The sequence below is a fragment of the Stegostoma tigrinum genome, chromosome 4 (genome assembly GCF_030684315.1).
Source record: "Stegostoma tigrinum isolate sSteTig4 chromosome 4, sSteTig4.hap1, whole genome shotgun sequence".
Classification (NCBI taxonomy): Eukaryota; Metazoa; Chordata; class Chondrichthyes; order Orectolobiformes; family Stegostomatidae; genus Stegostoma; species Stegostoma tigrinum.
This window is the reverse complement of record NC_081357.1, coordinates 107,330,280-107,357,348: the sequence shown is the minus strand read 5'-3', so window position 1 is coordinate 107,357,348 and position 27,069 is coordinate 107,330,280. Positions and strand designations below refer to the sequence as shown.

General features: G+C 48.8%; 2 protein-coding genes across 5 annotated transcripts in view; one reads left to right on the top strand and one right to left on the bottom strand.

Moving 5' to 3' along the window:
* The window catches only part of LOC125452858 (glutamate-rich protein 1), a 62,532-nt gene extending 43,413 nt beyond the window's left edge, over positions 1-19,119 (bottom strand). For 2 of the 3 annotated variants that reach the window (XM_048531789.2, XM_048531790.2), the window contains exons 1-3: positions 18,881-19,119; positions 5,921-6,064; positions 3-131 (exon numbers count right to left, since the gene is read on the bottom strand). In XM_048531789.2, coding sequence (XP_048387746.1) covers positions 3-131; positions 5,921-6,064; positions 18,881-18,902 — 295 coding nt within the window. In that variant the 5' untranslated portion in view covers positions 18,903-19,119. Of the gene's footprint in view, positions 1-2; positions 132-5,920; positions 6,065-18,106; positions 18,357-18,880 lie in introns of all 3 variants that reach the window. The other variant, XR_009445704.1, reaches the window with a different exon arrangement.
* Positions 19,112-27,069, top strand: part of dlgap2a (discs, large (Drosophila) homolog-associated protein 2a) — an 894,975-nt gene continuing 887,017 nt past the window's right edge. For both annotated transcript variants that reach the window (XM_048531787.2, XM_048531786.2), the window contains exon 1: positions 19,112-19,393. In XM_048531787.2, coding sequence (XP_048387744.1) covers positions 19,376-19,393 — 18 coding nt within the window. In that variant the 5' untranslated portion in view covers positions 19,112-19,375. The remainder of the gene's footprint in view (positions 19,394-27,069) is intronic.

Sequence of the window (27,069 nt, the reverse complement as noted above, 5' to 3'; positions counted from 1 at the left end):
ACCTTCTGGTTCTTCACTTGAATCTTGAGATTCATGATGTTCTTTTAATCTAGTTGAGCACACTTCATTCCCAGAAGGCGGCAGATTCACCGTATACACTTTCTTGCTTACAGGAATAATTTGTGCATCGTCTATGGGAAAGATTGCAATACCCTTTTGTAGTGTATTTCTTTACATTAGTGCCTTAAATTACATTTTACTTCAATAACTATGAATTTACAGGAGCAGCAATGTAACTTTCACAGTTAATATTTCCTTTTAACATGCTAAATGAAGGCAGTCAGCATAAACAAAATAGCAAACATGTTGGAAATCCAAAATGAACACTGAAAATGCTTTAAAGTCAGGCACATCTGAGATGAGAAGCAGTTAATGCTTCAGCCATTAATACTTAACCTTTTATTGGAACTGGGAAGAGTTTAGTTTCAAACAAGTGAAAGTGAGGAGAGAGGAAAATGTGAATGTCACTTAAACACTTCATTTTTAAAAATTCAACCAGTTTACTTTCAAACGGATTCTTATCCTTTCCATAAAGTGTATGAGCAGAATTAGGCCATTCAGCATTAACAAGTCTGCTTCATCAATTCATCACGGCTGATATTTTCTTCACCCCACTTTCTCCATAATCCTTGATCCTCTTAATGATCAAGAACCTATTGGTTTGAAATACACTCAATAGCTTGACCTCCACATTAATGAATTCCAGATCAATCGAACAGCATTTAATTTGAACTGATTGTTCACTTAAATCTCTGTACTCTAGATCCACTTTTTTTGCTACCAAACAAAGAACTATTAAATATCTTCTTACGCTGTTCTTTTCAAAACTTTTGCAACTAAGAATACCTTGTAACCAATTCTGTGAAACTACATTTTCATATCATTTGTAAATTCTGTTTAAATATAAGATTTGTTCTATTTTATCACTCATTTTGAGTTTAATTTTTCCTCCATATTGACACTTCCAATTTATTCTTTTACATTCTTATTCTATTTAGATTAGATTCCCTACAGTGTGGAAACAGGCCCTTTGGGCCAACAAGTCCACACTTCCCCTTGGAGCATCCCACCCAGACCCATCCTGCTATAACCCACACACCCCTGAACACTACAGGCAGTTTTGCATGGCACCTAGCTGACACGTCTTTGGACTGTGGGAGGAAACCGGAGCACCCAGAGGAAACCCACACAGACATGGGGAAAATGTGCAAACTCTGCACAGACAGTTGCCCGGGTCCCTAGTGTTGTGAGGCTGCAGTGCGAACCACTGAACCAGCATGCCGCCTGTGTTCTTGAAATGCTCTCTCCCCTTCCTATCAACCTACTTAAAAGCATACTTTCACTTTCAAGCTACCCATTTGCTTACCAGTGTTTCCTTCCCATAAGCTGTTTCATTAACTGCATACCTCCTGCACAACACCAGTTTTTTTTCTGCAGGGATACTAGTCGCAACTCTGTTCAGACACATTTATTACAGTGTGCCGAAATTTAAAGTCTGCTCACTCACTTTGTTTTAACCTGCACAGTCACCTTCCTAATCTGGTTTGCCCCACACTAACTAGAATGTGAATTTGGTATTATGCTTTACTCGATTATTATTCTACTTTCATGCTAACTGTTGGGGCTGCTCATAGCTGAAAGCAGCACTAAATGGCTGAAACTGGTTTTCAGTTAACTTAGAATTGCTTGTTTAGTGTAGTATCAAAAGAAACCATAAGTTAGGACAACTGCAGCTTTGTAGACAGAATATACCCAAGGTAACAAGATAAAGATAGCACATAAAGGGTTCTATGACAAACACACATCTGTGTTGTTTATAGGGAGACAGTTTGATATCGATTCCCGACAGTATGCTGATAGAACAATTCCATATCTAACTGATTTACCATCAGTGTTCTATCATATATTTACTTTGGTTATGATGGGGGTGAGGGAGGTGGTGTGGGGGCAAGTGCAGCACTTCCTGCGGTTGCAGGGGAAGGTGCCGGGTGTGGTGGGGTTGGAGGGCAGTGGAGCGAACAAGGGAGTCACGGAGAGAGTGGTCTCTCCAGAAAGCAGACAAGGGTGGGGATGGAAAAATGTACTGGGTGGTGGGGTCGGATTGTAGATGGCGGAAGTGTCGGAGGATGATGTGTTGTATGCGGAGGTTGGTGGGGTGGTGTGTGAGAACGAGGGGGATCCTCTTGGGGTGGTTGTGGCGGGGGCGGGGTGTGAGGGATGTGTTGCGAGAAATGCGGGAGACGCAGTCAAGGGTGTTCTCGACCACTGTGGGGGACAAGTTGCGGTCCTTGATGAACTTGGACATCTGGGATGTGCGGGAGTGGAATGCCTCATCCTGGGAGCAGATGCGGCGGAGGCGGAGGAATTGGGAATAGGGGATGGAATTTTTGCAGGAGGGTGCGTGGGAGGAGGTGTATTCTAGGTAGCTGTGGGAGTCGGTGGGCTTGAAATGGACATCAGTTACAAGCTGGTTGCCTGAGATGGAGACTGAAAGGTCCAGGAAGGTGACGGATGTGTTGGAGATGGCCTAGGTGAACTTGAGGTTGGGGTGGAAGGTGTTGGTGAAGTGGATGAACTGTTCGAGCTCCTCTGGGGAGCAAGATGCGGCGCCGATGCAGTCATCAATGTAACGGAGGAAGAGGTGGAGTTTGGGGCCTGTGTAGGTGCGGAAGAGGGACTGTTCCACGTAACCTACAAAGACGCAGGCATAGCTGGGGCCCATGCGGGTGCCCATGGTCACCCCCTTTGTCTGTAGGAAGTGGGAGGAATCGAAAGAGAAGTTGTTGAGGGTGAGGACAAGTTTGGCTAGGTGGATCAGGGTGTCGGTGGAGGGGGAATGGTCGGGCCTGCGGGACAGGAAGAAGCAGAGAGCCTTGAGGCCATCTGCATGCGGAATACAGGTGTATAGGGACTGGACGTCCATGATGAAAATGAGGTGTTGGGGGCCGGGGAATTGGAAGTTCTGGAGGAGGTGGAGGGCGTGGGTGGTGTCACGGACGTAGGTAGGGAGTTCCTGGACCAAAGGGGAGAAAATGGAGTCCAGATAGGTGGAGATGAGTTTGGTGGGGCAGGGACAGGCTGAGACAATGGCAGGTTTGTGGATTTTGGGAAGGAGATAGAAACTGGCCGTGCAGGGTTGGGGAATGATAAGGTTGGAGGTTGTGGGTGGGAGGTCCCCTGAGGTGATTAGGTCACGAATGGTTTGGAGATGACGGTTTGGTGCTTGGGGATGGGGTCATGATCAAGGGGGCGGTAGGAGGAGGTGTCGGAGAGTTGGCGTTTGGCCTCGGCGATATAGAGGTCAGTGCGCCATACTACCACTGCGCCACCCTTGTCTCCGGGTTTGATGGTGAGGTTGGGGTTGGAGCGGAGGGCTGCCAGTTCTGCTGGAGAGGTTGAGGCGGTTGATGTCTCGACGGCAGTTGGAGATGAAGAGGTCGAGGGAGGGTAGGAGGCCTGGGGGTGGTGTCCAGGAGGAGGACTTGTGTTGGAAGCGGGTGAAGGGGTCAGTGGAGGGAGGGTTAGGCACCCGGTTAAAGAAGTAAGCGTGGAGGCGAAGGCGGCGGAAAAACTGCTCTATGTCCAAACGTGACTGGTATTCCTCCTCCCACCCTACCTCCTGCAAAAACTCCATCCCCTACTCCCAATTCCTCCGCCTCGGCCGCATCTGCTCCCAGGATGAGGCATTCCACTCCCGCACATCCCAGATGTCCAAGTTCTTCAAGGACCGTAACTTTTCCCCCACAGTGGTCGAGAACGCCCTTGATCACTCTCTCCGTGACTCCCTTGTTCGCTCCACACTGCCCTCCAACCCCACCACACCCGGAACCTTCCCCTGCAATCGCAGGAAGTGCTGCACTTGCCCCCCCACCTCCTCCCTCACCCCTATCCCGTGCCCAAAGATGACTTTCCATATTAAGCAGAGGTTCGCCTGCACATCTGCCAATGTGGCATACTGTATCAATTGTACCCGGTGTGACTTCCTCTACATTGGGGAAGCCAAGCAGAGGCTTGGGGACCGCTTTGCAGAACACCTCCGCTCGGTTCGCAATAAACAACTGCACCTCCCAGTCGCAAACCATTTCAACTCCCCTTCCCACTCTTTAGATGATATGTCCATCATGGGCCTCCTGCAGTGCCACAATGATGTCACACGAAGGTTGCAGGAACAGCAACTCATATCCCGCTTGGGAACCCTGCAGCCTAATGGTATCAATGTGGGCTTCACCAGCTTCAAAATCTTCCCTTCCCTCACTGCATCCCAAAACCAGCCCAGTTCGTCCCCTCCCCCCACTGCATCACACAACCAGCCCAGCCTGTCTCTGCCTCCCTAACCTGTTCTTCCTCTCACCCATCCCTTCCTCCCACCCCAAGCCGCACCTCCATCTCCTACCTACTAACCTCATCCCACCTCCTTGACCTGTCCGTCTTCCCTGGACTGACCTATCCCCTTCCTATCTCCCCACCTGTACTATCCTCTCCACCTATCTTCTTTTCTCTTCATCTTCGGTCCGCCTCCCTCTCTCCCCCTATTTATTCCAGAACCCTCTCCCCATCCCCCTCTCTGATGAAGGGTCTAGGCCCGAAACGTCAGCTTTTGTGCTCCTGAGATGCTGCTTGGCCTGCTGTGTTCATCCAGCTTCACACTTTATTATCTTGGATTCTCCAGCATTTGCAGTTCCTATTATCTCCAATGCTTTAATTTGACTCTGTTTCAAATGATTCATTTATTAATTCCCAACACAAAATACCTTTCTGGGACTATTTTGTCTGGAATCTAATCTTCTATGCACTGTTGGCTCTGGTTATGCCTATGATTTCTGATTGACCATCTGCCCGCTGCAAAAACCCATACGCACATTTGTCTATATTCAGAGTGTTGCAAAGTAACACATGGTGTTCAGAGTATTGATTAAATGGAAGTCACCATAATCTTAGGAGACCACCAACTGCTCCCTGATTAGAGTCAGGGTTGGTGATAAAGTTAACCGTCACTATACTGGGGGGGGCTAGTTGTGGGACTTCATGATGACCTCAGCTGGTACAGAAATATAACTTATGTTGTTGGTATCTAACCAAGTTAATCAAACTCCTATTCAAGATTAGTCAAGAACTGGTCATCAATTTTGTCTTCTAAAGTCTTCTAAGAGCAGTTTTTCTGAATTTCTATCACTGAGCAACCATTTTAAACAGTAAAATGGCCTATTTGCAGCTACTTGCAAATTATTGTCTTTGTAACAAGTATTTAGTACAGTACTAACATGTAAAGATCACACCCTCAGGAGTCTCTTGCACTTCCTTCACTTTTCTCCTCTTAACAGATGGCAACTCGAACTGTTTTTATTCCCCATTACTGGCAGCCTGGTCTCTACCAATTCTTGGAATATTTTATCTAGAAACCTTACCCATTTTCCAAATGCAATTTTAAGACTTGAGTGAATGGACTTTGAATATACCTCCTGCAAATAAAATTAATTTAGTAGTGCAATTCGTTCAAAAATCAAGCTGTTTTCATTACACAGATCACCATTGTGCTATAACACTTTGAAACGTACTTTAATATATAGAAATAAACTAAGTATACAAGTCTAAACAGTGAGTCCAACAATATACATTGAATCCTTGTCTTGATTCTGAAGTTGGCATATAGCTATTTATCCATTTTTTAAAATCCTGTTGTTTTAAATTTTAAGCAGCAGTTCCATCAAGATAGAGCTGTTCCACTTGGTGGAGTCTTAACAATTAAATTGCAAAACTGCTGGGCCACAACAGTACAGCTTGCATAGAAAGGGCTGTGGTGTCTCAGCAGTACTGTCAAGTGAACCTCAGGTTGCAAAATAGCGAAATACATTATGGTACTGTATACAAAGGGGTCTACTATAGTTCATTTGTTTTGGTGAAATATTTTACACCTAATTACCTTTTGAGTCGCCAGTACTTTTGTTTCTTTCCTCCTCCTTCTCCTGCTCTTGTTGTGTCTTAAAAGCTTTTGTCAGGGCTTCCTGTATTTTCCTTTCAGGAGGTGGTGAAGAATATAGTTTCTTTAACACCTTTTGTTCGAATACTGCAGGGGAAAAGAAACTACAATCATTAAATATACAGCAAAATAAATATATTTATTCAGAACTCAAAATCAATAATTTAAAAGCTTAGCAGAAAAGCAAAAAGCATTCAGATTAATTAACACCTGAATGTCAAAACTAGCTGATAGCTAGTTGGTATTGCTAAAAATCTTAAAAAGGCATACCATCACTCCAGTGCTACCTGAACCCAAATTTTACAAGCTGACCAAAGATCTATTTATGTGGAGCTGGATGAACACAGCAGGCCAAGCAGCATCTCAGGAGCACAAAAGCTGACGTTTCGGGCCTAGACCCATCTGCAGTTCCCATTATCAAAGATCTATTTGATCATCTTCAATATACAATGGTTGAGCTGAGAATATGTTGAATGGTTGGAGTTTAGAGGTAGTCCTATATTTGAATAGATTTAAGATCTACCTGCTTAAAGCTTGCCATTATACAAAACAGTTAGATTTTACAATGAAATCACAAGTGTTGCCTTAGCCTTCATTGAATTCAAAACGGCCAAGTAAGCAACTCTAAATGGCTTCAAGTCATTAGAATACAAGTGCACTTTGATCAGCGTAGCAAATTTGTAAAAGGATTAGTGGCACTGTCTAATATATGTCAAGCACAACTATGTCACGCTTCCTTATACATTGGATATCTGGTGCTGAAAACAAGATGCAGAGTACATACTTCATGCACATAGCATCTGATTCATCAATATGTCTATTATCCCTGAGAGATTTCAGGGCAACAAAAAAATCTAAAACCTTTTCTCTCCTCCAGTAATTCAAAATGCGTCGATTACGGTTAAAGCGTGGAGTAAATTTTGAGAAAACAACAAAAAAAAGCAAAATTATATCTATTTCAAAAAAAATTTCGTGCTCTAGAGTTAGAACATTAAAATGCTGCATTCTATTTAATGGCTGCTGAAGCAACGTAGTGCAATCCACAATGAAGAAGTCAAAGTTAAGTAACAGACTGTGGTGTAAACTAAACCTACACGAAGTTCTGGAAGGAGATATTGTATATTCTGTCAAATAATCATATGGGAAAAAGGATAGTTAATGAAGGAATAGACTGTACACGTTTCGCGGACATAGTAGGCTGACTGGGTTAATGATCGCTAGCCTCTACAGCAAGAAAAAATCCTATACTTTGCTTATCAGTAATCACAACGATGCAAAACTTGTAAGCGAACAAGTTAAGCTAAGGGAACAGAATAAAGAGGAAGAAATGTAGAAGATTAAGATTTCAAAGTAAAAGAAAATATGACTGACAAGTTGCATCTCAGGAGTTAGATTACAGGCTACACACTTACTTATTTACCCACGATCGCACTTTCCCCAGAACACTAACAAACCCCCAGATCCTGACTTAAGCCCTCCACCCAAAACTCCCTAAACCCCCGTCAAAGGTTCTATGACTCCAGTGGACCCAACATGGACCTGTACACTCCCAGACCTGACACTCACCATTTCCTCTCCCACTGGAACCGCATTCTCCCACCCATCACATCCTGTCCTCAAAACTACATTGCTTGTTACCTTGTACCCTAACCCCTTCCCACTTGACATTTAACCAAGTTGTCATCTCACCCCATCCCAGCTCACAATCTAATTACCTGGAATTTCATCTGTTCCCCTACTGACATCCTACCCCTTTACCCAGTTGACACCTACTTACATGGCACCCTGCCATTACACTTGCCCAATGCACTTATAGTTTGACAGCAGCTATCAAATTGGCACTCAGGACCTTTAAATTTCAAAATAGTGCAACTGACAGGTATTGAAAAGTGTATGGTTTACTTCTTACTGGACAATGGTAGAAAGGAAGTACTGCTCCACATTGCTGAGGGAGCACTGAGCAGAATCTTCTCCCAGAAATGTACATCTTTCCTCTTTTGGAAAAAAAAAATGGAAGGCCAAAGCGGCAGTTTGTGTGAAATTGCCACTTCTCATAATCCATTCTCATTTGATATATGTTTCACAGAAAATAGCTCTAGCAGAGACAATCCACTTCAGTGCATCTATTCCATGTCTCCATCCAAAGGATCCCAAATTAATGCTATTGCCTGAGAATTTATTCATTGCCCTGTTGTGGAAATTAATGTCGCAGGCCGGAAAGGAATTTAGTTGAAAGAAAACCCAGTGTATATCCTGATTAAAAAACGCAGGAAAGTAAATTGTATAAAGTTAATATGGTGTAAGCAGCTATTCGATTTAAATTGTTACATTGCCATAAAGCCATACAATGAATATATTGGTAGCCAAGGTCAGATTATTGCCAATAATTTTCGCACAACCACTGACATTTATATAGCATCTTTAATATATCATTCCAAATTTCTGCAGAACAGCATTAATGAACAAAATGTGGCACCAAGCCACCTGATGCAACATTACAGAAAATGAAGAATGAGTGGTCATAGGTAAGTTTTTGACATTTGTTTACTGGATGCAGGCTAAACCGACACTCTTACTGACCATTTCCAACTGAAGGTGGTGGTGAGCTGCGTTCTTCAACTGCTAGTGTTAGGGTAAGGGAGGGAGTAGATACACTAACATGCTGTTAAGGAGGGAGTTCTAGGCTTTTGAGGCAGCCACAGTGAAAGAATGGTGTTATAGTTCGAAGACAGGATAGGAGTTTGCCTTGGAGAGGAACTTGCAGGTAGTGCTGCTCACAAATGCATCTGCTGCCCAAGTTCCTCTAATGATTGCGTTCATAGATTTGAAAGATGCTCTAAAAGGAATTTTGTAGATGGTGCATGCTGCTACCACGATGTGCAGTGGTGACACTTGGATTGGAAGGGGGGGTATAGTGAAGGCTATAGATGGCAGTATCATGAGCAAATCAAATGGGCTGCTTTCTTCTGGATTATGTTAAACTTCCAATGATTCTGGAACTAAACTCAACCAGGCAGGCAGAAAGTTATTACACCACAATTCTGAACAGTACCTTGTAGAGAATGGACCGATTTTGGGAAGTCAGTTACTCGCCGTACAGAATGCCGAACCTCTGACCTAATTACGTAAACATCTGATCCACTTCAGTTCAGTTCGTGGTTAATGGTAACTCTCAGGATGCTGTGAGGAAGGGACTGAGCAATAGAAATGCTATTGAAGGTCAAAGGTCAATAGTTAGATTCTGTTCAGAGTATTTATGTAGCACAAACATCATTTATCAGTCCAAGTGTGGGTAGTGTCCTCAACTTGCTGAACATGGATATAAGATGTATCATCATTTCAGGACTTGACAACACCCTGGGGTTCTTTTACAATGATGTCCTGCGGTAGAGATGTCCGACCTTGAAAAACCACAAGCAATCATCTTCCGTTCTGGGGATGAATCCAAAGAGCAGAATTTTCAACCGATTTCCATTGAAAATTTCAGTTTTTCCAAGGATCCTTGATGTCATGGCAATTGGCTCAGATGAATTTGTCTTGATTTTTGTAGACAAAGTTCCCTGACAATTTTCTACTCTTTTAGAGAGATGCTAGTCATCTAATTATACTGGAACTCATCTATTGCTGGAACACGTTGTCAAGTCCCAATGTCTTTGCAGTATCCAGTTGCTTCAGTTGTTTTTTGGTATCACCTGAGTGAACTGAATTGCCTAAAGGCTGGCATCTGTTATTCTGGGTGCTTCATTAAGCAGACAAAATGGATCATTTATTCAACACTTCTGATTAACACTTCTGCTTGCGTTGTCTTTTGTCCTGGGCTTCCTCATAAAGGAGGGCTCAGGTATTCATACAGAATTCTCATCTTGTTAATTATTTAATCGTCAACTGATGTCGCAGGATGGCAAGATTAAGATCTGACCCAAGGGTCATGGGGTAGCTTAACTTTCTATTGCATGCAAGTAGTCCTATGTTGTTATTACAACAGACTTTTAGGGATACCTGGTGCTGCTGCAGGTATGTTGTCCTATACTCTTTATTGAGCCAGGGTTCAGTAAGTAAAGATTAGCTCATTCAGCACCAACATTCCCATCACTGAAGAAGCCAAGTATACCAAAGCAAAATACAAAGTTGAAACACTTGCAGTTGTCTTCGGTCTGAAGTGTCAAGGGCATGTTCTATTTTGCTCTCTTAACATCCCTATAATTATAAATACCAGTCTTCAGAAAATTAAGTTCATTGACATTGAGCAACAGCTGATGGAATGAATGCTGCAAAGGCTATAGGCCCTGAGAATATGTTGAGCCGTAGTAATGAATGTATACTCCAGAAACAGTCACATTCTGCACCAAACTGTTCTAGTGCAATTACAGCACATGCTTCCTCCAAACAGCATTGAAAATGTGTCCAAATATACCCTGCCCTCAAAATGGAGGGTAAACCAGTCAATTACCTAGCACAAAGGAATCTGCTAGTTGGAGTCTAACTATTTCAGTTCCTAGATACAACTGACAGAGTTCATCAGGGTAGTGACCAAGGTCCAGCAATTTACAGCTACTTAATTATTGATCTCTCCTCCATAAGGACACAGTGGGGATATCTGCAGATAACAGAAGTGTTCTATACCATTATCAGGTCTTTATAACAAAACAATCTAAGCCTGCGTGCAGTAAATCAAACAACTTTAGGTTCAGGCTGGTAAATGAAAAGTCACAGAAAACTTTGTTATAACCAGCAACTTATGAAAAAGCACTCTTATTAAACAGCAAAACTATATGGATGTGAGTTTGCTCGCTGGGCTGGAAGGTTAGTTTTCAGACATTTTGTCACTTTTTTATAAATATGAAAAAATATACTTTTATTCATAGAACGTACAAAAAATGAGAACATTTATACACCTAACCAGTCATGCAAGTCGCTCCGGGTTACCCAGGGGGTACGTACACCAACTAAAGGCAAAAAAACAAAGAAGAAAAAAAAACAAAGCAAAGAAAATACCCCGGCAGTCGTCTCCCCGCACAGTCCCTGATGGCCCCCTGACCAGTTGGGGAAGGCGCCAGATGGGCCCAGTTACCAGATAGGGCCCATTTTTCTATTCGGGACGAGCGGTTTCATACGGGGGTCTTTCCCCACCGCACCTTGGCGGCGGCTGCCCCAAGCTTTAGCGCGTCCCTCAGCACGTAGTCCTGGACCTTGGAGTGCGCCAGTCTGGAACACTCAGTCGGGGTCAGTTCTTTCAGCTGGCAGACCAGCAAGTTGCGGGCAGACCAAAGAGCGTCTTTCACCGCATTGATGGTCCTCCAGGCGCAGTTGATGTTGGTTTCGGTGTGCGTCCCGGGAAACAGCCCGTAGAGCATGGAGTCCCGTGGCACGGAGCTGCTCGGTACGAACCTTGACAAATATCACTGCATCCCCCTCCAGACCTCCTGCGCACAGGCACACTCCAGAAGGAGTTGATCGACAGTCTCGTCACCCCCGCAGCTACCTCGAGGGCAGCGTTTGGTGGCGCAGAGATTCCGGGCGTGCAAAAAGGATCTCACTGGCAGAGCCCCTCTCACTGCCAGCCAAGCAATGTCCTTGTGCTTGTTTGAAAGTTCTGGCAATGAGGCATTCTGCCAAAGGACTTTGGCAGTCTGCGTGGGGAATCACACAACGGGATCCACCCTCTCCTTTTCCCGAAGGGTCTCGATACTACATGCTGACCACTGCCTGACGGCCTCGTGGTCAAAGGTGTTTCCTTTCAAAAATTTCTCCATGAAGGACAGGTGGTACAGGACGGTCCAAATACACGGAGCGTTCCGCGGCAACGAGGCCAGGCCCATCCTTCGCAACACCGGGGACAGGTAGAACCTCAGTAAGTAGTGACACTTGGTGTTTGTGTACTAAGGATCTACGCACAACTTGATACAGCCGCACACAAAGGTAGCCATCAGGGCGAGGGTGGCGTTCGGAACATCCATTCCCCCGTTTTCCAGGTCTTTGTACATGGTGTCCCTGCGGACCCGGTCCATCCTCGACCTCCAAATGAAGTGGAAGATGGCCCAAGTGACTGCAGCGGCGCAGGTCCAGGGAATAGGCCAGGCCTGCGCCACATACAATAGTACCGAAAGCCCCTCGCACCTCACAACCAGGTTCTTACCCGCAATGGAGGGGGACCGGAGCGTCCACCTGCCCAGCTTCTGCTTCAGTTTGGTGATACGCTCCTCCCAAGTCTTAGTACATGCCTCAGCACCACCGAACCAAACAACCAACACCTTCAGGTAGTCTGTCCTGACGGTGAAGGGGATGAAGGAGCGGTCACCCCAGGTCCCGAAGAACATGGCCTCGCTCTTACCCCTATTGACTTTGGCACCCGAGGCCAGTTCAAACTGGTCACAGATGTCCAACAGCCTACTCACCGACCGACGATCGGTGCAGAACACGGCGACGTCATCCATGTACAGGGAGGTCTTGACCTGCAGGCCTCCGCTGCCTGGGATAGTCACGCCCTTCAGGCTCACATCCTTCCTGATGGATGCGGCAAAGCGCTCCATACAGCACACAAACAAGGCAGGAGAGAGAGTGGGCAGCCCTGCCTGACTCCAGATCTGACGGGAAAACTGTCCGATTCCAACCCGTTGATCGAGACTGCGCTAACGATGTTGGTGTAGAGTAGCCGGATCCAACTGCAGATGCCCTCCCCATACCCCAATTTGGAGAGGACGACCCTCATGTAAGCGTGAGACCCTGTCGAAGGCCTTCTCCTGCTCCAGGCTGACGAGGCAGGTGTTCACGCGCCTGTCCTGTACGTAGGCGATCGTATCCCTGATGAGCGCGAGGCTCTCAGCGATCTTCCTGCCCGGCAGAGCACAGGTTTGGTCAGGGTGAATTACCGACTCCAGGACAGACCTGACTCAGTTGGCTATGACCTTGGCCAGGATTTTGTAGACCATGTTCAATAATGAAATGAGACGCCAATTCTTAATTTCTTCCCTCTCCCCCTTCCTCTTGTAAAAGAGGGTGATGATGCCCTTCCTCATGGGCTTGCACATTTCCCCTACCCGAAGCGCACTATCGTACACCTCCAGCAGGTCCTGGCCGACCAGGTCCCACAGAGCGGAATACAGCTCGACCGGTAAGCCGTCGCTCCAGGGAGTCTTATTCCTCTCCAAGGACTTGAGGGCTCTGGTCAGCTCAACCAGGGATATGAGCCGCTCCAGCCACTCCCTCGTGCCGTCGTCTAAGACCTCCGTGATAGACGACAGGAATGGCTCGGAGGCCGTGCTGTCCGTGGGCTTCGTGTCGTACAGTCCGGCATAGAAGGATCTGCTGATCCTCAAAATGTCGGCGCGAGACGACGTCACCGAGCCGTCGTCCTCCTTCAGCCAGCTAAGCACAGAGCTCTCTTTGTGCACCTTCTGAAAGAAGAAATGTGAGCACGTCTCGTCCTGCTCCACGGAACGGACCCTGGACCGGAAGATTATCCTGGAGGCCTCCGCAGCGAAGAGTGAGGCTTGCTGGCCCCTCACCACGCGGAGGTCCTCCATGACATCGACCCCCATCAACTGCAGAAGGAGCAGGTTCTGCACCCTTTTCTAGGGTCGCGACAGCTTTCCCCGCCTCTCTCTTGCCTTCCGAACACCCTTGAGGATAAAGAACCTCTTGATGTTCTCCTTCACCGTCTCCCACCAGTTACCCAGAGACTCAAAGAGGGGTTTCACGGTTCTCCAAGCAGCGTACTCCCTCTTTAGCTCCTTGACGTTCTCTGGGGTCAACAAAGTCGTGTTGAGCTTCCACGTCCCCTTGCTGGCCGGCTGGTCGTCCTGTAAATGACAGTCAGCCAGCAGGAGGCAGTGGTCAGAGAAGAACACCGGCTCGACGCCGATGGACCTGACCGAGAACGTCCGTGACACAAACAGGAAGTCTATCCTTGAGCGGATAGACCCGTCCGGCCACGATCAGGTGTACCTTCGCTGCGCTCCGGCTGCAGGGTTGCTGAAGACGTCGAGCAGCTTGGCGCCCTTCACCGTGCCCATCAGGAATCTGGACGTGACGTCCAGTTCACTCCCCCCACCCGCTGTCCCCACGCCGGATCTTCCATCTGCATCGATGATGCAGTTGAAGTCTCCACCTAGCATGATCGGTCTGGACGTAGCCAGCAGGGGTGTAAGCCGCCGCAGGACGGCCAACTGCTCACTCCGTACCGCTGGGGCGTACACGTTGATCAGCCTCAGGGGAGCGTTCCTGTAGGTGACATCAGCCACTAGGAGGCCCCCCTCCCACCACCTCCTGAACTTGAGAGATGGTGAAGTTGCACCCCCACAGCAGAATAGCCATGCCCGAGGAGCGACAGTCGTTACCACCCCGACCAGATCGAAGGCCCACAGGTCCAGGCGCCGGACCATTTCCCGTACCTGCTGAGGTGCGGTATCCCGCGGAAACAGGAGGTCCGCCTTGATGGTGGTCAGGTAGGCCAACGTGGACACACATCTTGCGGTGGACTTGACGCTGCGCACATTAATGCTCACAACTCGTACCCCCATTGTGGGCAGTGATCTCAGTACTCCCCAAGTCCAAGGTCCAGCCCCTCCGTCTGTCCCTTCATGCCCATTGCCCGGGCTAACTGCTGGACGCTCTCCGGGCTGAGGAAACCGTCCGTGCTGCCTTCCGGGTGGCATCCCCCCATCGGGGGTACGGAGGCAGGAGAGTCCGGCTCTGGATCAGGCTGGGGACGTGCTGTTTCCTCCTTCCCGCCTGGAAGTTCTGGGGGGCCCTCCAGGGCCCCAGCGGCATGTGACTGGGTGTCAGAGGGAGCCTCAGGACGCCTCCCGTTACCTGGAAGTCGGGTGCTGCTTTCCTTCTCCCTCGAAATCTTTAGCTTCTGCTTCGGGCGGGCCCTCTCTGAGTCTCCCTCGTCAGAGGAGCTCTTATAGCCCCCCTGTAGCTGCCTCTTCCCGCCTGATGGTTGTGGTTCCTGGACCCGCCGATGCGCCTTCCTCCTCGCTTTCCGGACCGTCGTCCACTCCCCTGGGTCGCCTGTCGCCGCCTCCATCGCTTCCGGGTTGTCGGGGGGGATCGGAGCCTGCAGGGTTGCTTTGCTGGCCTCGGGCCCATCCTGCATGGCCTGGCTCTCCTGCACATTAGTGGGGTCCTTGCTGGGCCCTGGTGCCTTCCTCTCCTCCAGGGGGTCTGGCCCCGCATTGCCCCTGCTGGCGACCTGGGCGTAGGTGGTCCCCCGCCGCGGGCATGCCCTATAGAGGTGGCCCGCTTCCCCGCAAAGGTTGCAGCTTTTCTCTTGGGAGCAATCCTTTGCAAGGTGTCTCTCCTCCCTGCAGTTCCTGCAGATGGTGGCTTTGCAATCGGCTGCCACGTGACCTGACCTACCACAGGCATGGCAGACTTTAGGTTGCCCTGCACAGGTCAGGTAGCCCCTGCTCCCGCCGATCGCGAAGCTGGCCGGTGGGTGTACGACATTCCCGTCCGCGCCCATCCTCAGCGTCACCTTGACCTGCTTCTGACTCGTCCAGATGCCAAAGGGGTCCATGATGTCAGTTAGGTCCCCTTCCACCTTCACGTACCTTCCAAGGAAGGTTAGGACATCAACTGCTGGCACATGCCGGTTGTACATGTGTACAGTCACCATACAGCTCCTCAGCGCTGGCATCACAAACAGCGGGACAGCAGTCAATACAGAGCGGGGGCCCTCACCTCCTTTCTCCTTGAAAAACTCCAGGAAGCGCTCGCAAAGCTTGGCACTCCTGAAGGTCACGTCGTAAAAACCTCCTCCAGGGAAATCCTGCAGGCAGTAAATGTCCGCAGCAGCAAACACACAACAGTCCAACAGGACCCTCTTCACGAAGAAGGTGCGATCCACAGGTGCAACTTCATCCACCTTCTTTATGGAAACACGGATGGTGTTCCAGACCCCCTGGCCTGGGGCATGAGCACTTGCCGCAGCCATTGTTGCAGGTTGGCTGCTTCCCTGAACCAGCGTTAGGCCGAAGCCAGCATTAAGATCCACTGATCGCAAGGGTGCACAGCCAACCCGACATCCTCCTTTCACCTCCAAGACAGCACTCTCCTCCTCTTGGTCCACAAGAGAGTGGGTCTTTATTTTGTTCCAGATGTAAGCTGGTTCACTGAGCTTGAAGGTTTGTTCCCAGATGTTTTGTCACCATTCCAGGTAACATCAACAGTGAGCCTCCAGTGAAGCACTGGTGTTATGTCCTGCTTTCTATTTATCTGTTCAGGTTTCCTTGGGTCGGTGATGTCATTTCCTGCATTGGTGATGTCATTTCCTGTTCTTTTTCTCAGAGGATGGTAGATTGGCTCCAAATCAATGAGTTTGTTGTTGGAGTTCCAGTTGGAATGCCATGCCTCTAAGAACCCCAGGCCTCATTCCAATCGGAACTCCACCAACAAACACATTGGCTCCGAATCAATGTGTTTGTTGATGGAGTTCCAGTTGGACTGAGGCCTGGGGTTCTTAGAGGCATGGCATTCCAACCGGAACTCCATCAACAAACACATTGGCTCCAAATCAATCTACCATCCTCTGAGAAAAAGAACAGGAAATGGCATCACCAACCCAAGGAAACCTAAACAGATAAATAGAAAGCGGGACACAACACCAGCGCTTCACCGGGGGCTCGCTGATGATGTTACCTAGAATGGTGACGAAACGTCTGAAAATGAACCTTCCAGCTCAGCAAGCAAACTCACATCCAGAAACTCAACCTGAGCTACAAATCTTCTCTAAACTTGCTCGCAAAAATATATCCCTGATGTACTGGAAGTTTACTGTATTATCAAGACTGACACTTTTTGATCACTTGTTGAGACAAATTATTCCGTCTGTCTGCACTCCACTCTCACCATTTGCATGATCTTTTAATCTCTCGGCCTATAAATCCTGTGCCTGTGAAGTTCTCTTTCATTTCACCCGAACGGCAAATGCTCTGAAGTCTGTTGGGCCATAACCTGGTGTTGTGGGACTTCTGACCTCGTCCACCCCAGTCCAACATCAGTACATTCACATCCGAGTCGACAGCTGAGAGTGACAGTGAGAAGGATCTCAAATGGCAAGTTTTATTTAAGGCGAAGTTGCATTATTATTTAAATACAGTATAAGTGATGTGCACACCACACTGCATTACATTTCTATAACTTATTGTGATTCTGCATTATGTGGACCTCTTAATTAACTGGAATATTTAATCAACCAGCATACTTCTAATCACATTAGTGCTGGTTAATATAAAGTTTGCTCCTCATAAACTTCAAGAACTGGACAATGATCATCTCAAACTAAAGAGGAATATTACCTTTGGCCTTGGTGCTCAAGGTAATTACCACTGTTGAATTCTCCATCTTCAACATCTTGGTCATTGTTGTTTAAATGGACTAACCACATAAACATTATCACCGACAGATCAAACTGAAGATTCTGTAGTGATTAATTCACCTCCTGACTCCCCAAAGGTTGTTCATTATCTACTAGGTAAAAGTCAGAGATTGAATTATTTCCACTTCATTTGGATGAATGGAACTCTGACAACATATCATCCAGCACAGTCCACTTAACTGCCACTTCGATGCATGTGGCAACGACTTCACAAGACTACTGGCAGCATCTTCCAAACAGCTGACGTCTATCACCTAGAAGGACAGGGCAAATAAATGGGTACACCACCCCCTGCAAGTACCCCCTCCAATGCAATCCCATTCCCCATGCACATGTTCATCTAAATACTAACATGTTGACAGTTTCTGTCTCTAACACCCTTGCAAACAGTGATTTCCAGATTCCCAACAGCTTTTTTTCCCCTCCTTCTAAATTTCCAACCCTTTAAATTAATGATGCATGGCCATTGATCTCTCCGCCAAGAAGAAAGGTTTCTCCCCATCTAGCCTGTCTGTGCCCTCCAGTTTTATACATCTCAATCTTATCCCGTCACCACCAATCCCTGCCCCATTAAGGTAAATCTCCTTTACACCCTCTCCAGTGCACCTTCTCCTTCCAACTGCACACAATACTCAAGCTGTGGCCTAACCAACGAATTACACAGTTCCAGCATAACCTTTCTGCCTTAAACTCTGTGCCTTGGCAAATTAAAGCAGGTATCTCATACACGTTTTAACAACATTATCCACCTTTCCAGCTGCCCTCGGGGTCTCCATGGGCATGATCCTCAGTGTTTCCTTGTGTCCTATCGAGATAGAAAGTCAGGGGTGCAGTTTGAACTATGAACTGATTCCAATTACTTCATGTCTTCCCAAGATTTAAATACAGTGGGTTGGTGAATTCTTGCACATTCAATACTGGAATTAATTAGATGTCAGGCAGTCAAGATACATCCTGATGGGAGGCAAAAATAGCTCTGGCAAGGCAAGCTCTTCCTCCCTAGAAAAAGGAAAAATACACATTCAGACCATCAAGGCCCTGAACTGTTTGAATCGGAAGCTGCAGGAGGAAAATCAGGACTGACAGCATCTTTAGACATAGAAACAAAAATTAAGGTTTCCAGTTCAATGTGTCTCCTAAACGGAAAGGTCTAATTTCTGAAGAAGGGTCTAGGCCCTAAATGTCAGCCTTCCTGCTCCTCTGATGCTGCTTGGCCTTCTGTGTTCATCCAGCTCTACACCTTGTTATCTCTAATAAAACCATGACCGCTATCGCTGCCCCACACATGACCCGCCAGAACCGCGGAGCATTTTTGGTTTTGATGGTGGATTACTGTCAGCCACCGCGGGGTTTCTTCTTCTGCCGCAGGGGAAAGGAAGTGGGGTCAACCAGGGATTCGGCAGCAGGAGTCAGTCTTTGACGAGAGAATTCTGTCTCTATCTGCATACACTATGGTCGGGGTTGAATCCCCATCTCCTCCAGGGCCCGAAGCTACGACCTGCTAACTCTGGACCGTCCCTTACCCAGCCGCCTGTCCACCATCATATCCCGCTCGAAATCCACTCTTGTTCAAATCATCCGTTCGCGCTCCGACCGTTGAACCGTCCTTCAACGAGTCTTCCCTCTCCCAACAACACACGAACGACACGTCAATCACCGACCGGGAGGCGGGGTCTGACCGGGCAGCGACCTTCCATTGGTCGTCCCGGCGTCAGTGAGGCAAGGAGAAACACATCACACGTGCGTAGGTCCGTCCGATGGCGCCTCGTGTCCACCCTCCTTAGCTCGCATGCGCTCTCCCGGCTGTGTTGCTATCTCTGTGGCACATGCGCAGGACTTCGTAGCTTCGCCCGGGAGGAGGAAAATAATTTCTTATTTGAATTTTTGTTTTGAAAAACAATAAAAAAAAGTCCGATCAAAAGCCGCAAATAGGAATTGGAAAAGTGAGGCTGTTGTGGATTTCCTGTGCCGCGCTGGCAGTGTCATGAATTGTAGTCTGCTGTAAAGGGAAAAATACCATGTCAGCGTTGAAGAAGGTAAATACTTGGTGGATGTTGTGAGCAATTGGTGGAGGGGAAGGGTGTGAAAGCTTGACTCGCTTTGATCAAACCTTCATTCACTCACTTCGGGAATGGTGGTGTTGAACTTTGAATCAGACAGGAGTTTGTCAGTGCGGAGACCAGCGTGCGCGTGTGTTTATAAACTGTCTCTCAAGTTCTCCAGGTGGAGCTACTGCTGTTCGCCCAGGTGTGTGCGGAGTGAGTGGTCAACCTCCCGACAACGAGCAGCCCCCGGAAAGGCCTGGGTCGGGGGGGGGGGAGGCGGGCAGGAGGGAACGGTAGTGGTGCGAATTTGCCATTGAAAGGGAACGTGAACCTGCTTTGTCGAGGGAAGCAGGTGAAGGGTTACGAAACCTGTTTGAGTGGAACCCCGTGCTCGGGAGGGAGAAGCAGTTGGAGGACTGGCTGTAGAGCACAACATAGACGCGGCAGTGGGAGACTTACGAAGTGAGTGAGGATGTATTCAAGACTGCGGACACCAATAAGGCTCAGCTGAGGTCAGAACCCAAGGACAGCGTGTTGTCTGCTTAGGTGAAAATTTAATATACTGAGTTACATTGAGGAGTGATTTTATTGGCCTTGAGTGTTTATAACAATTTTTAAAAACTGCGCTTGAGCTTACAAATGAAGAATAATGTTTACTTGCATATATGTATTGCACAATGATCGGGAAGGTAACAGACAGTTAAGGGATTAATCTAAAGTGTTGTTGGCATTTTACCATTAACACAGCATTGCCTGGCTCAAAATTAAATGTTTCACCCAAGGGCAGAGGAGAACCTTGACAGCAGAGGGCAGCCGTTTCTGATGACGATGAACACAGTGACCATTGCGTTAATTACCAGCCAACATATTAGCATGTGTTGGACCAGAAGACAGTGGAACCCAGGAGCTAGGACAGACTATTATACTGTGTTTTTATTTTATATGTTTGTGCAGTGAGAAGCAGAGTTAACTTTTGAAGGTCAATGACTTCCTCAGAACAATTATTTTGCTGAAAGAACTTTAGTGCAGTGGAATTTGATATCACTGAACTAATCTGGGGTGACATCTTTGTATTACATTAACTGTATTTGGGTCAATGAAGAATTATGCCTCATGATAATGTCCAGGATTCCATGTGACAGCAGCAGATGACTACTTTGATTTAAAATTCTAAAATAAAAGACTAATTTGCTCAATTGTTCCATCTCGTTGTCTTATTTAGCTATGTTACAAATGTACCTGAGGTGCCATCAGTTTTCACTACACTCACTATCTTTGAAACTAAGGAATAAAAATTCATTCCATTTAGGTAGAGGAGTTCTTTCTGCTGATAAAACAAAGGCCTGCAGTTGTGGCCTGAAATAGTAATATATTGATGTAAAATTTGGAAAATAAGATTGCTAATAACCCATGGTAGAATTACTGCCCAGATATAATGTGTTGCTCTAAATTTGAAAATAGGGCAGTAAAATGATTGCAGGACCTCTGAAAACTACTGAAATGTGAATATTCTGAACAATCAGTGTTCTCAAGGGAAATAACCTAAAGATTAACAACTTTCAAATTTTGTTTCTCTGCTTTGACCTCTCTTGCAATTGGGGAAGTTTCAAGGATGAATGATAGCTGTGAGACACTTATTTGTATCTCATGGCACACCACTCTGTTTACACATAAATAATGCCTTTGTAATATCATTACAGATAATACGGGTTATGAGAGATAGTAAGAACTGCCGATGCTGGAGTCTGAGATTAAAGAGCGTGGAGCTGGAGGAACACAGCAGGCCAGGCAGCATCGGGAAGAAGAGTCCCGACCTGAAATGTCAGCTTTCCTGCTCCTCTGCTGCTACCTGACCTGCTGCGTTCCTCCAGCTCCACGCTGTGTTATGTCAATACAGCATTAATCCCTTTTTGAGAATACCAGCATTGTGATGTTGAAACTATCCTGACACCATTAAGAAACAGACAACATAGATTATTTCCCTTTAAGACAGAATTAACATAAATTAAACAGTGTGGGATTATTCACTTGTAATCTGATAGAGAATTTCAACATTGTAAATGCACAACAGGAAATCCAGCAGTTTTTTGTCAAAGCTTGCAGAATATTGTAATACTGATTTAGGCCGTTTTACATATGGACAAATTACCTCAATACAAGTGCAATTATAGTTTTGAAGTATCTTCTCCATGGGTGACTTCTGTTGATATCTGTGATGAATGGTTATATCTACAGTTTAACAATGATAATGTTTTCACGACCAGTTTATTAATTGATGGGAGAAACAATATTCAGTAAAGTAATGAGAGCAAATTTAAGTTCATCCATGATGTTTGAGGATCAGATGCAATTTCAACAGTTTTGACTTAAGTTTTATGTTTTATGGTGAACATCACTTTGAATAGATCTTCTGATAATGCAACAATATATGTAAATACACATTCCTTGTAAAGTTAAAGCCTTATTTTTGTGTATTTTTTTAAAAATTGAGAATTCCTGAGTCAAAAGCACTGGCGTTTACAATTTTAGTGCTGATACCTCCTTACTGGATGTGAGTTTGCTCGCTGAGCTGGAAGGTTAGTTTTCAGATGTTTCGTCACCATTCTAGGTAACATCATCAGTGTGCCTCCAACGAAGCGCTGGTGTTATGTCCCGCTTTCTATTTATCTGGCACGAGAATTCCTAGAAGCATGGCATTCCAACCGGAACTCCATCAACAAACGCATTGATTTGGAGCCAATCTACCATCCCCCTGAGAAAAAGAACAGGAAATGACATCACCAACCAAAGGAAACCTAACCAGATAAATAGAATGCGGGACATAACAGCAGCGCTTCACCAGAGGCTCACTGTTGATGTTACCTAGAATGGTGACAAAACATCTGGGAACAAACCTTCAAGCTCAGTGAACCAGCTTACATCTGGAACAACATAAAGACCCACTCTCTTGTGGACCAAGAGGAGGAGAGTGCTGTCTTGGAGGTGAAAGGAGGATGTCGGGTTGGCTGTGCACTCTTGCGACCAGTGGATCTTAATGCTGGCTTTGGCCTAACGCTGGTTCAGGGGAGCAGCCAACCTGCAACGATGGCTGCGGCAAGTGCTCGTGCCCCAGGTCAGGGGGGTCTGGAACACCATCCGTGTTTCCGTAAAGAAGGTGGATGAAGGTGCACCTGTGGATCGCACCTTCTTTGTGAAGAGGGTCCTGTTGGACTGTTGTGGGTTTGCTGCTGCGGATATTTACTGCCTGCAGGATTTCCCTGGAGGAGGTCTTTACGACGTGACCTTCAGAGTGCCAAGCTTTGCGAGCGCTTCCTGGAGGTTTTCAAGGAGAAAGGAGGTGAGGGCCCCCTCTCTGTATTGACTGCTGTCGCGCTGTTTGTGATGCCAGCGCAGAGGAGCCGTATGGTGACTGTACACATGTACAACCGGCATGTGCCAGCAGTTGATGTCCTGACCTTCCTTGGAAGGTACGTGAAGGTGGAAGGGGACCTAACTGACATCATGGACCCCTTTGGCATCTGGACCAGTAAGAGGCAGGTCAAGGTGATGCTGAGGATGGCTGCGGACAGGAACGTCGTACACCCACCATCCAGCTTCGCGATCGGCGGGAGCAAGGGCTACCTGACTTATGCAGGGCAACCTAAAGTCTGCCATGCCTGTGGTAGGTCAGGTCACGTGGCGGCCGACTGCAAAGCCACCATCTGCAGGGAGGAGGGACACCTTGCAAAGGATTGCCCACAAGAGAAAAGCTGCAACCTTTGCGGGGAAGTGGGCCACGTCTATAGGGCATGCCCGCAGCGGGGGACCACCTATGCCCAGGTCGCCAGCAGGGGCAATGCGGGGCCAGCCTCCCCCGGAGGAGAGGAAGGCACCAGGGCCCGGCAAGGATCCCACTAATGTGCAGGAGGGCCAGGTCGTGCAGGAGGGCCCAGCCCCACAGGATGGGCCCAAGGCCAGCAAAAGCGCCCCTGCAGGCTCCGCTCCCCCCCGACAACCCGGAGTCGATGGAGGCGGCGACAGACGACCCAGGGGAGTGGACAATGGAAAGGGAGAAGGAAGGTGTGTCGACGGGCCCAGGAACCGCAACCATCAGGCAGGAAGAGGCAGCTACAGGGGGGCTATAAGAGCTCCTCTGATGAGGGGGATTCGGAGAGGGCCCGCCCGAAGCAGAAGTTAAAGATCTCGAGGGAGAAGGAAAGCAGCACCCCGCTTCCAGGTTACGGGAGGCGTCCTGAGGCTCCCTCCGACACCCAGTCAAGTGCGGCTGGGGCACTGGAGGGCCCCCCGGAACGTCCAGGCAGGAAGGAGGAAACAGCGCGTCCCCAGCCTGACCCAGAGCTGGACCCTCCTGCCTCCGCACCCCCGACGGGAGGATGCCACCCGGAAGGCAGGACGGACGGTTTCCTCAGCCCGGAGAGCGTCCAGCAGTTAGCCCAGGCAATGGGCATGTAGGGACAGATGGAGGGGCTGGACCTTGGACTTGGGGAGGGTACTGCGGTCACTGCCCACAATGGGGGTACGAGTTGCGAGCATTAATGTGCGCAGTGTCAATTCCACCGCAAGATGTGTATCCACGTTGGCCTACCTGACCACCATCAAGGCGGACCTCCTGTTTCTGCAGGAGTGCGGGATACCGCACCTCAGCAGGTACGGGAAATGGTCCGGCGCCTGGACCTGTGGGCCTTCGATCTGGTCGGGGGGTAACGACTGTCGCTCCTCGGGCATGGCTATTCTGCTGTGGGGGCGCGACTTCACCATCTCTCAAGTTCAGGAGGTGGTGGGGGGGGGGCCTCCGAGTGGCTGACATCACCTACAGGAACGCTCCCCTGAGGCTGATCAACGTGTACACCCCAGCGGTACAGAATGAGCGGTTGGCCGTCCTGCAGCGACTTCCACCCCTGCTGGCTATGTCCAGGCCGGTCATCCTAGGCGGAGACTTCAACTGCATCATCGATGCAGATGGAAGATCCGGCGTGGGCACAGTGGGTGGAGGGAGTGAACTGGACGTCACGTCCAGATTCCTGATGGCCACGGTGAAGGACGCCAAGCTGCTCGACGTCTTCAGCACCCCTGCGGATGGAGCGCAGCGGAGGTACACCTGGTCGCGGCCAGACGGGTCTATCCGCTCAAGGATAGACTTCCTGTTTGTGTCACAAGCGTTCTCGGTCAGGTCCACCGGCGTCGAGCCGGTGTTCTTCTCTGACCACTGCCTCCTGCTGGCCGACTGTCACTTACAGGATGACCAGCCGGCCGGCAAGGGGACGTGGAAGCTCAACACGACTCTGTTGACTCCAGAGAACGTCGAGGAGCTTAAGAGGGAGTATGCCGGTTGGAGAACCGTAAAACCCCTCTGAGTCTCTGGGCAACTGGTGGGAGATGGTGAAGGAGAACATCAAGAAGTTCTTTGTCCTCAAGGGTGTTCGGATGGCGAGAGAGAGGCGGGGAAAGCTGTCGCGACTCCAGAAAAGGGTGCAGAACCTGCTCCTTCTGCAGTTGATGGGGGTCGATGTCACGGAGGACCTCCGCGAGGTGAGGGGCCAGCAAGCCTCGCTCTTCGCCGCGGAGGCCTCCAGGATAATCTTCCAGTCCAGGGTCCGCTCCGTGAAGCAGGACGAGACGTGCTCACATTTCTTCTTTCAGAAGGTGCACAAAGAGAGCTCTGTGCTTAGCTGGCTGAAGGAGGACAACGGCTCAGTGACGTCGTCTCGCGCTGACATTTTGAGGATCAGCAGATCCTTCTATGCCGGACTGTATGACACGAAGCCCACGAACAGCACGGCCTCTGAGTCGTTCCTGTCGTCTATCACGGAGGTCTTAGACGACGGCACGAGGGAGTGGCTGGACCAGCCGATATCCCTGGTTGAGCTGACCAGAGCCCTCAAGTCCTTGGAGAGGAATAGGACTTGCGGGAGCGACGGCTTACCGGTCGAGCTGTATTTCGCTCTGTGGGACCTGGTCGACCAGGACCTGCTGGAGGTGTACGATAGTGCGCTTCGGGTAGGGGAAATGTGCAAGTCCATGAGGAAGGGTGTCATCGCCCTCATTTACAAGAGGAAGGGGGAGAGGGAAGAAATTAAGAATTGGCGTCCCATTTCACTATTAAACGTGGACTACAAAATCCTGGCCAAGGTCATAGCCAACCGGGTCAGGTCTGTCCTGGAGTCGGTGATTCACCCTGACCAAACCTGTGCTGTGCCGGGCAGGAAGATCGCTGAGAGCCTCGCGCTCATCAGGGATACAATCGCCTACGTACAGGACAGGCGCGTGGACACCTGCCTCGTCAGCCTGGACCAGGAGAAGGCCTTCGACAGGGTCTCTCATGCTTTCGTGAGGGACATCCTCTCCAAATTGGGGTTTGGGGAGGGCATCCGCAATTCGATCCGGCTGCTCTACGCCAACATCGTTAGCGCAGTCTCGATCAACGGGTTGGAATCGGAGAGTTTTCCCGTCAGATCTGGAGTCAGGTAGGGCTGCCCGCTCTCTCCTGCCTTGTTCGTGTGCTGTGTGGAGCCCTTCGCCGCTTCCATCAGGAAGGACGTGAGCCTGAAGGGCGTGACTATCCCAGACAGTGGAGGCCTTCAGGTCAAGACCTCCCTATACATGGACGATGTCGCCGTCTTCTGCACCGATCGTCGGTCAGTGAGTAGACTATTGGATATCTGCGGCCAGTTTGAACTGGCCTCGGGTGCCAAAGTCAATAGGGGTAAGGGCGAGGTCATGTTCTTCGGGAACTGGGATGACTGCTCCCTCATCCCCTTCACCGTCAGGACAGACTACCTGAAGGTGTTGGGTGTTTGGTTTGGTGGAGCTGGGGCGTGCACTAAGACTTGGGAGGAGCGTGTCACCAAATTGAAGCAAAAGCTGGGCAGGTGGATGCTCCGGTCCCTCTCCATCGCGGGTAAGAACCTGGTTGTGAGGTGCGAGGGGCTTTCGGTACTGTTGTATGTGGCGCAGGCCTGGCCTATTCCCTGGACCTGCGCCGCTGCAGTCACCCGGGCCATCTTCCACTTCATTTGGGGGTCGAGGATGGTCCGGGTCTGCAGGGACACCATGTGCAAAGACCTGGAAAATGGGGGAAAGGGCATACCGAACGCCACCCTCGCCCTGACGGCTACCTTTTGTGAGCAGCTGCATCAAGCTGTGCGTAGATCCTCAGTACGCAAACACCAAGTATCACTACTTACTGAGGTTCTACCTGTCCCCGGTGTTGCGAAGGATGGGCCTGGCCTCGTTGCTGCGGAACGCTCCGAGTAGTTGGACCGTCCCGTATCACCTGTCCTTCGTGGAGAAATTTTTGAAAGGAAACACCTTTGACCACAAGTCCGTCAGGCAGTGGTCAGCACGTAGTATCCTCGAGACCCTTCGGGAAAAGGAGAGGGTGGATCCCGTCGTGTGGTTCCCCACGCAGAGTGCCAAAGTCATTTGGCAGAATGCCTCATCGCCAGAACTTTCAAACAAGCACAAGGACATTGCTTGGCTGGCGGTGAGAGGGGCTCTGCCAGTGAGATCCTTTATGCATGCCCAGAATCTCTGCGCCACCGCACGCTGCCCTCGAGGTGGCTGCGGTGGGGGACGAGACTGTCGATCACCTCCTTCTGGAGTGCGCCTGTGCGCAGGAGGTCTGGAGGGGGATGCAGTGGTATTTGTCGAGGTTCGTCACGAGCAGC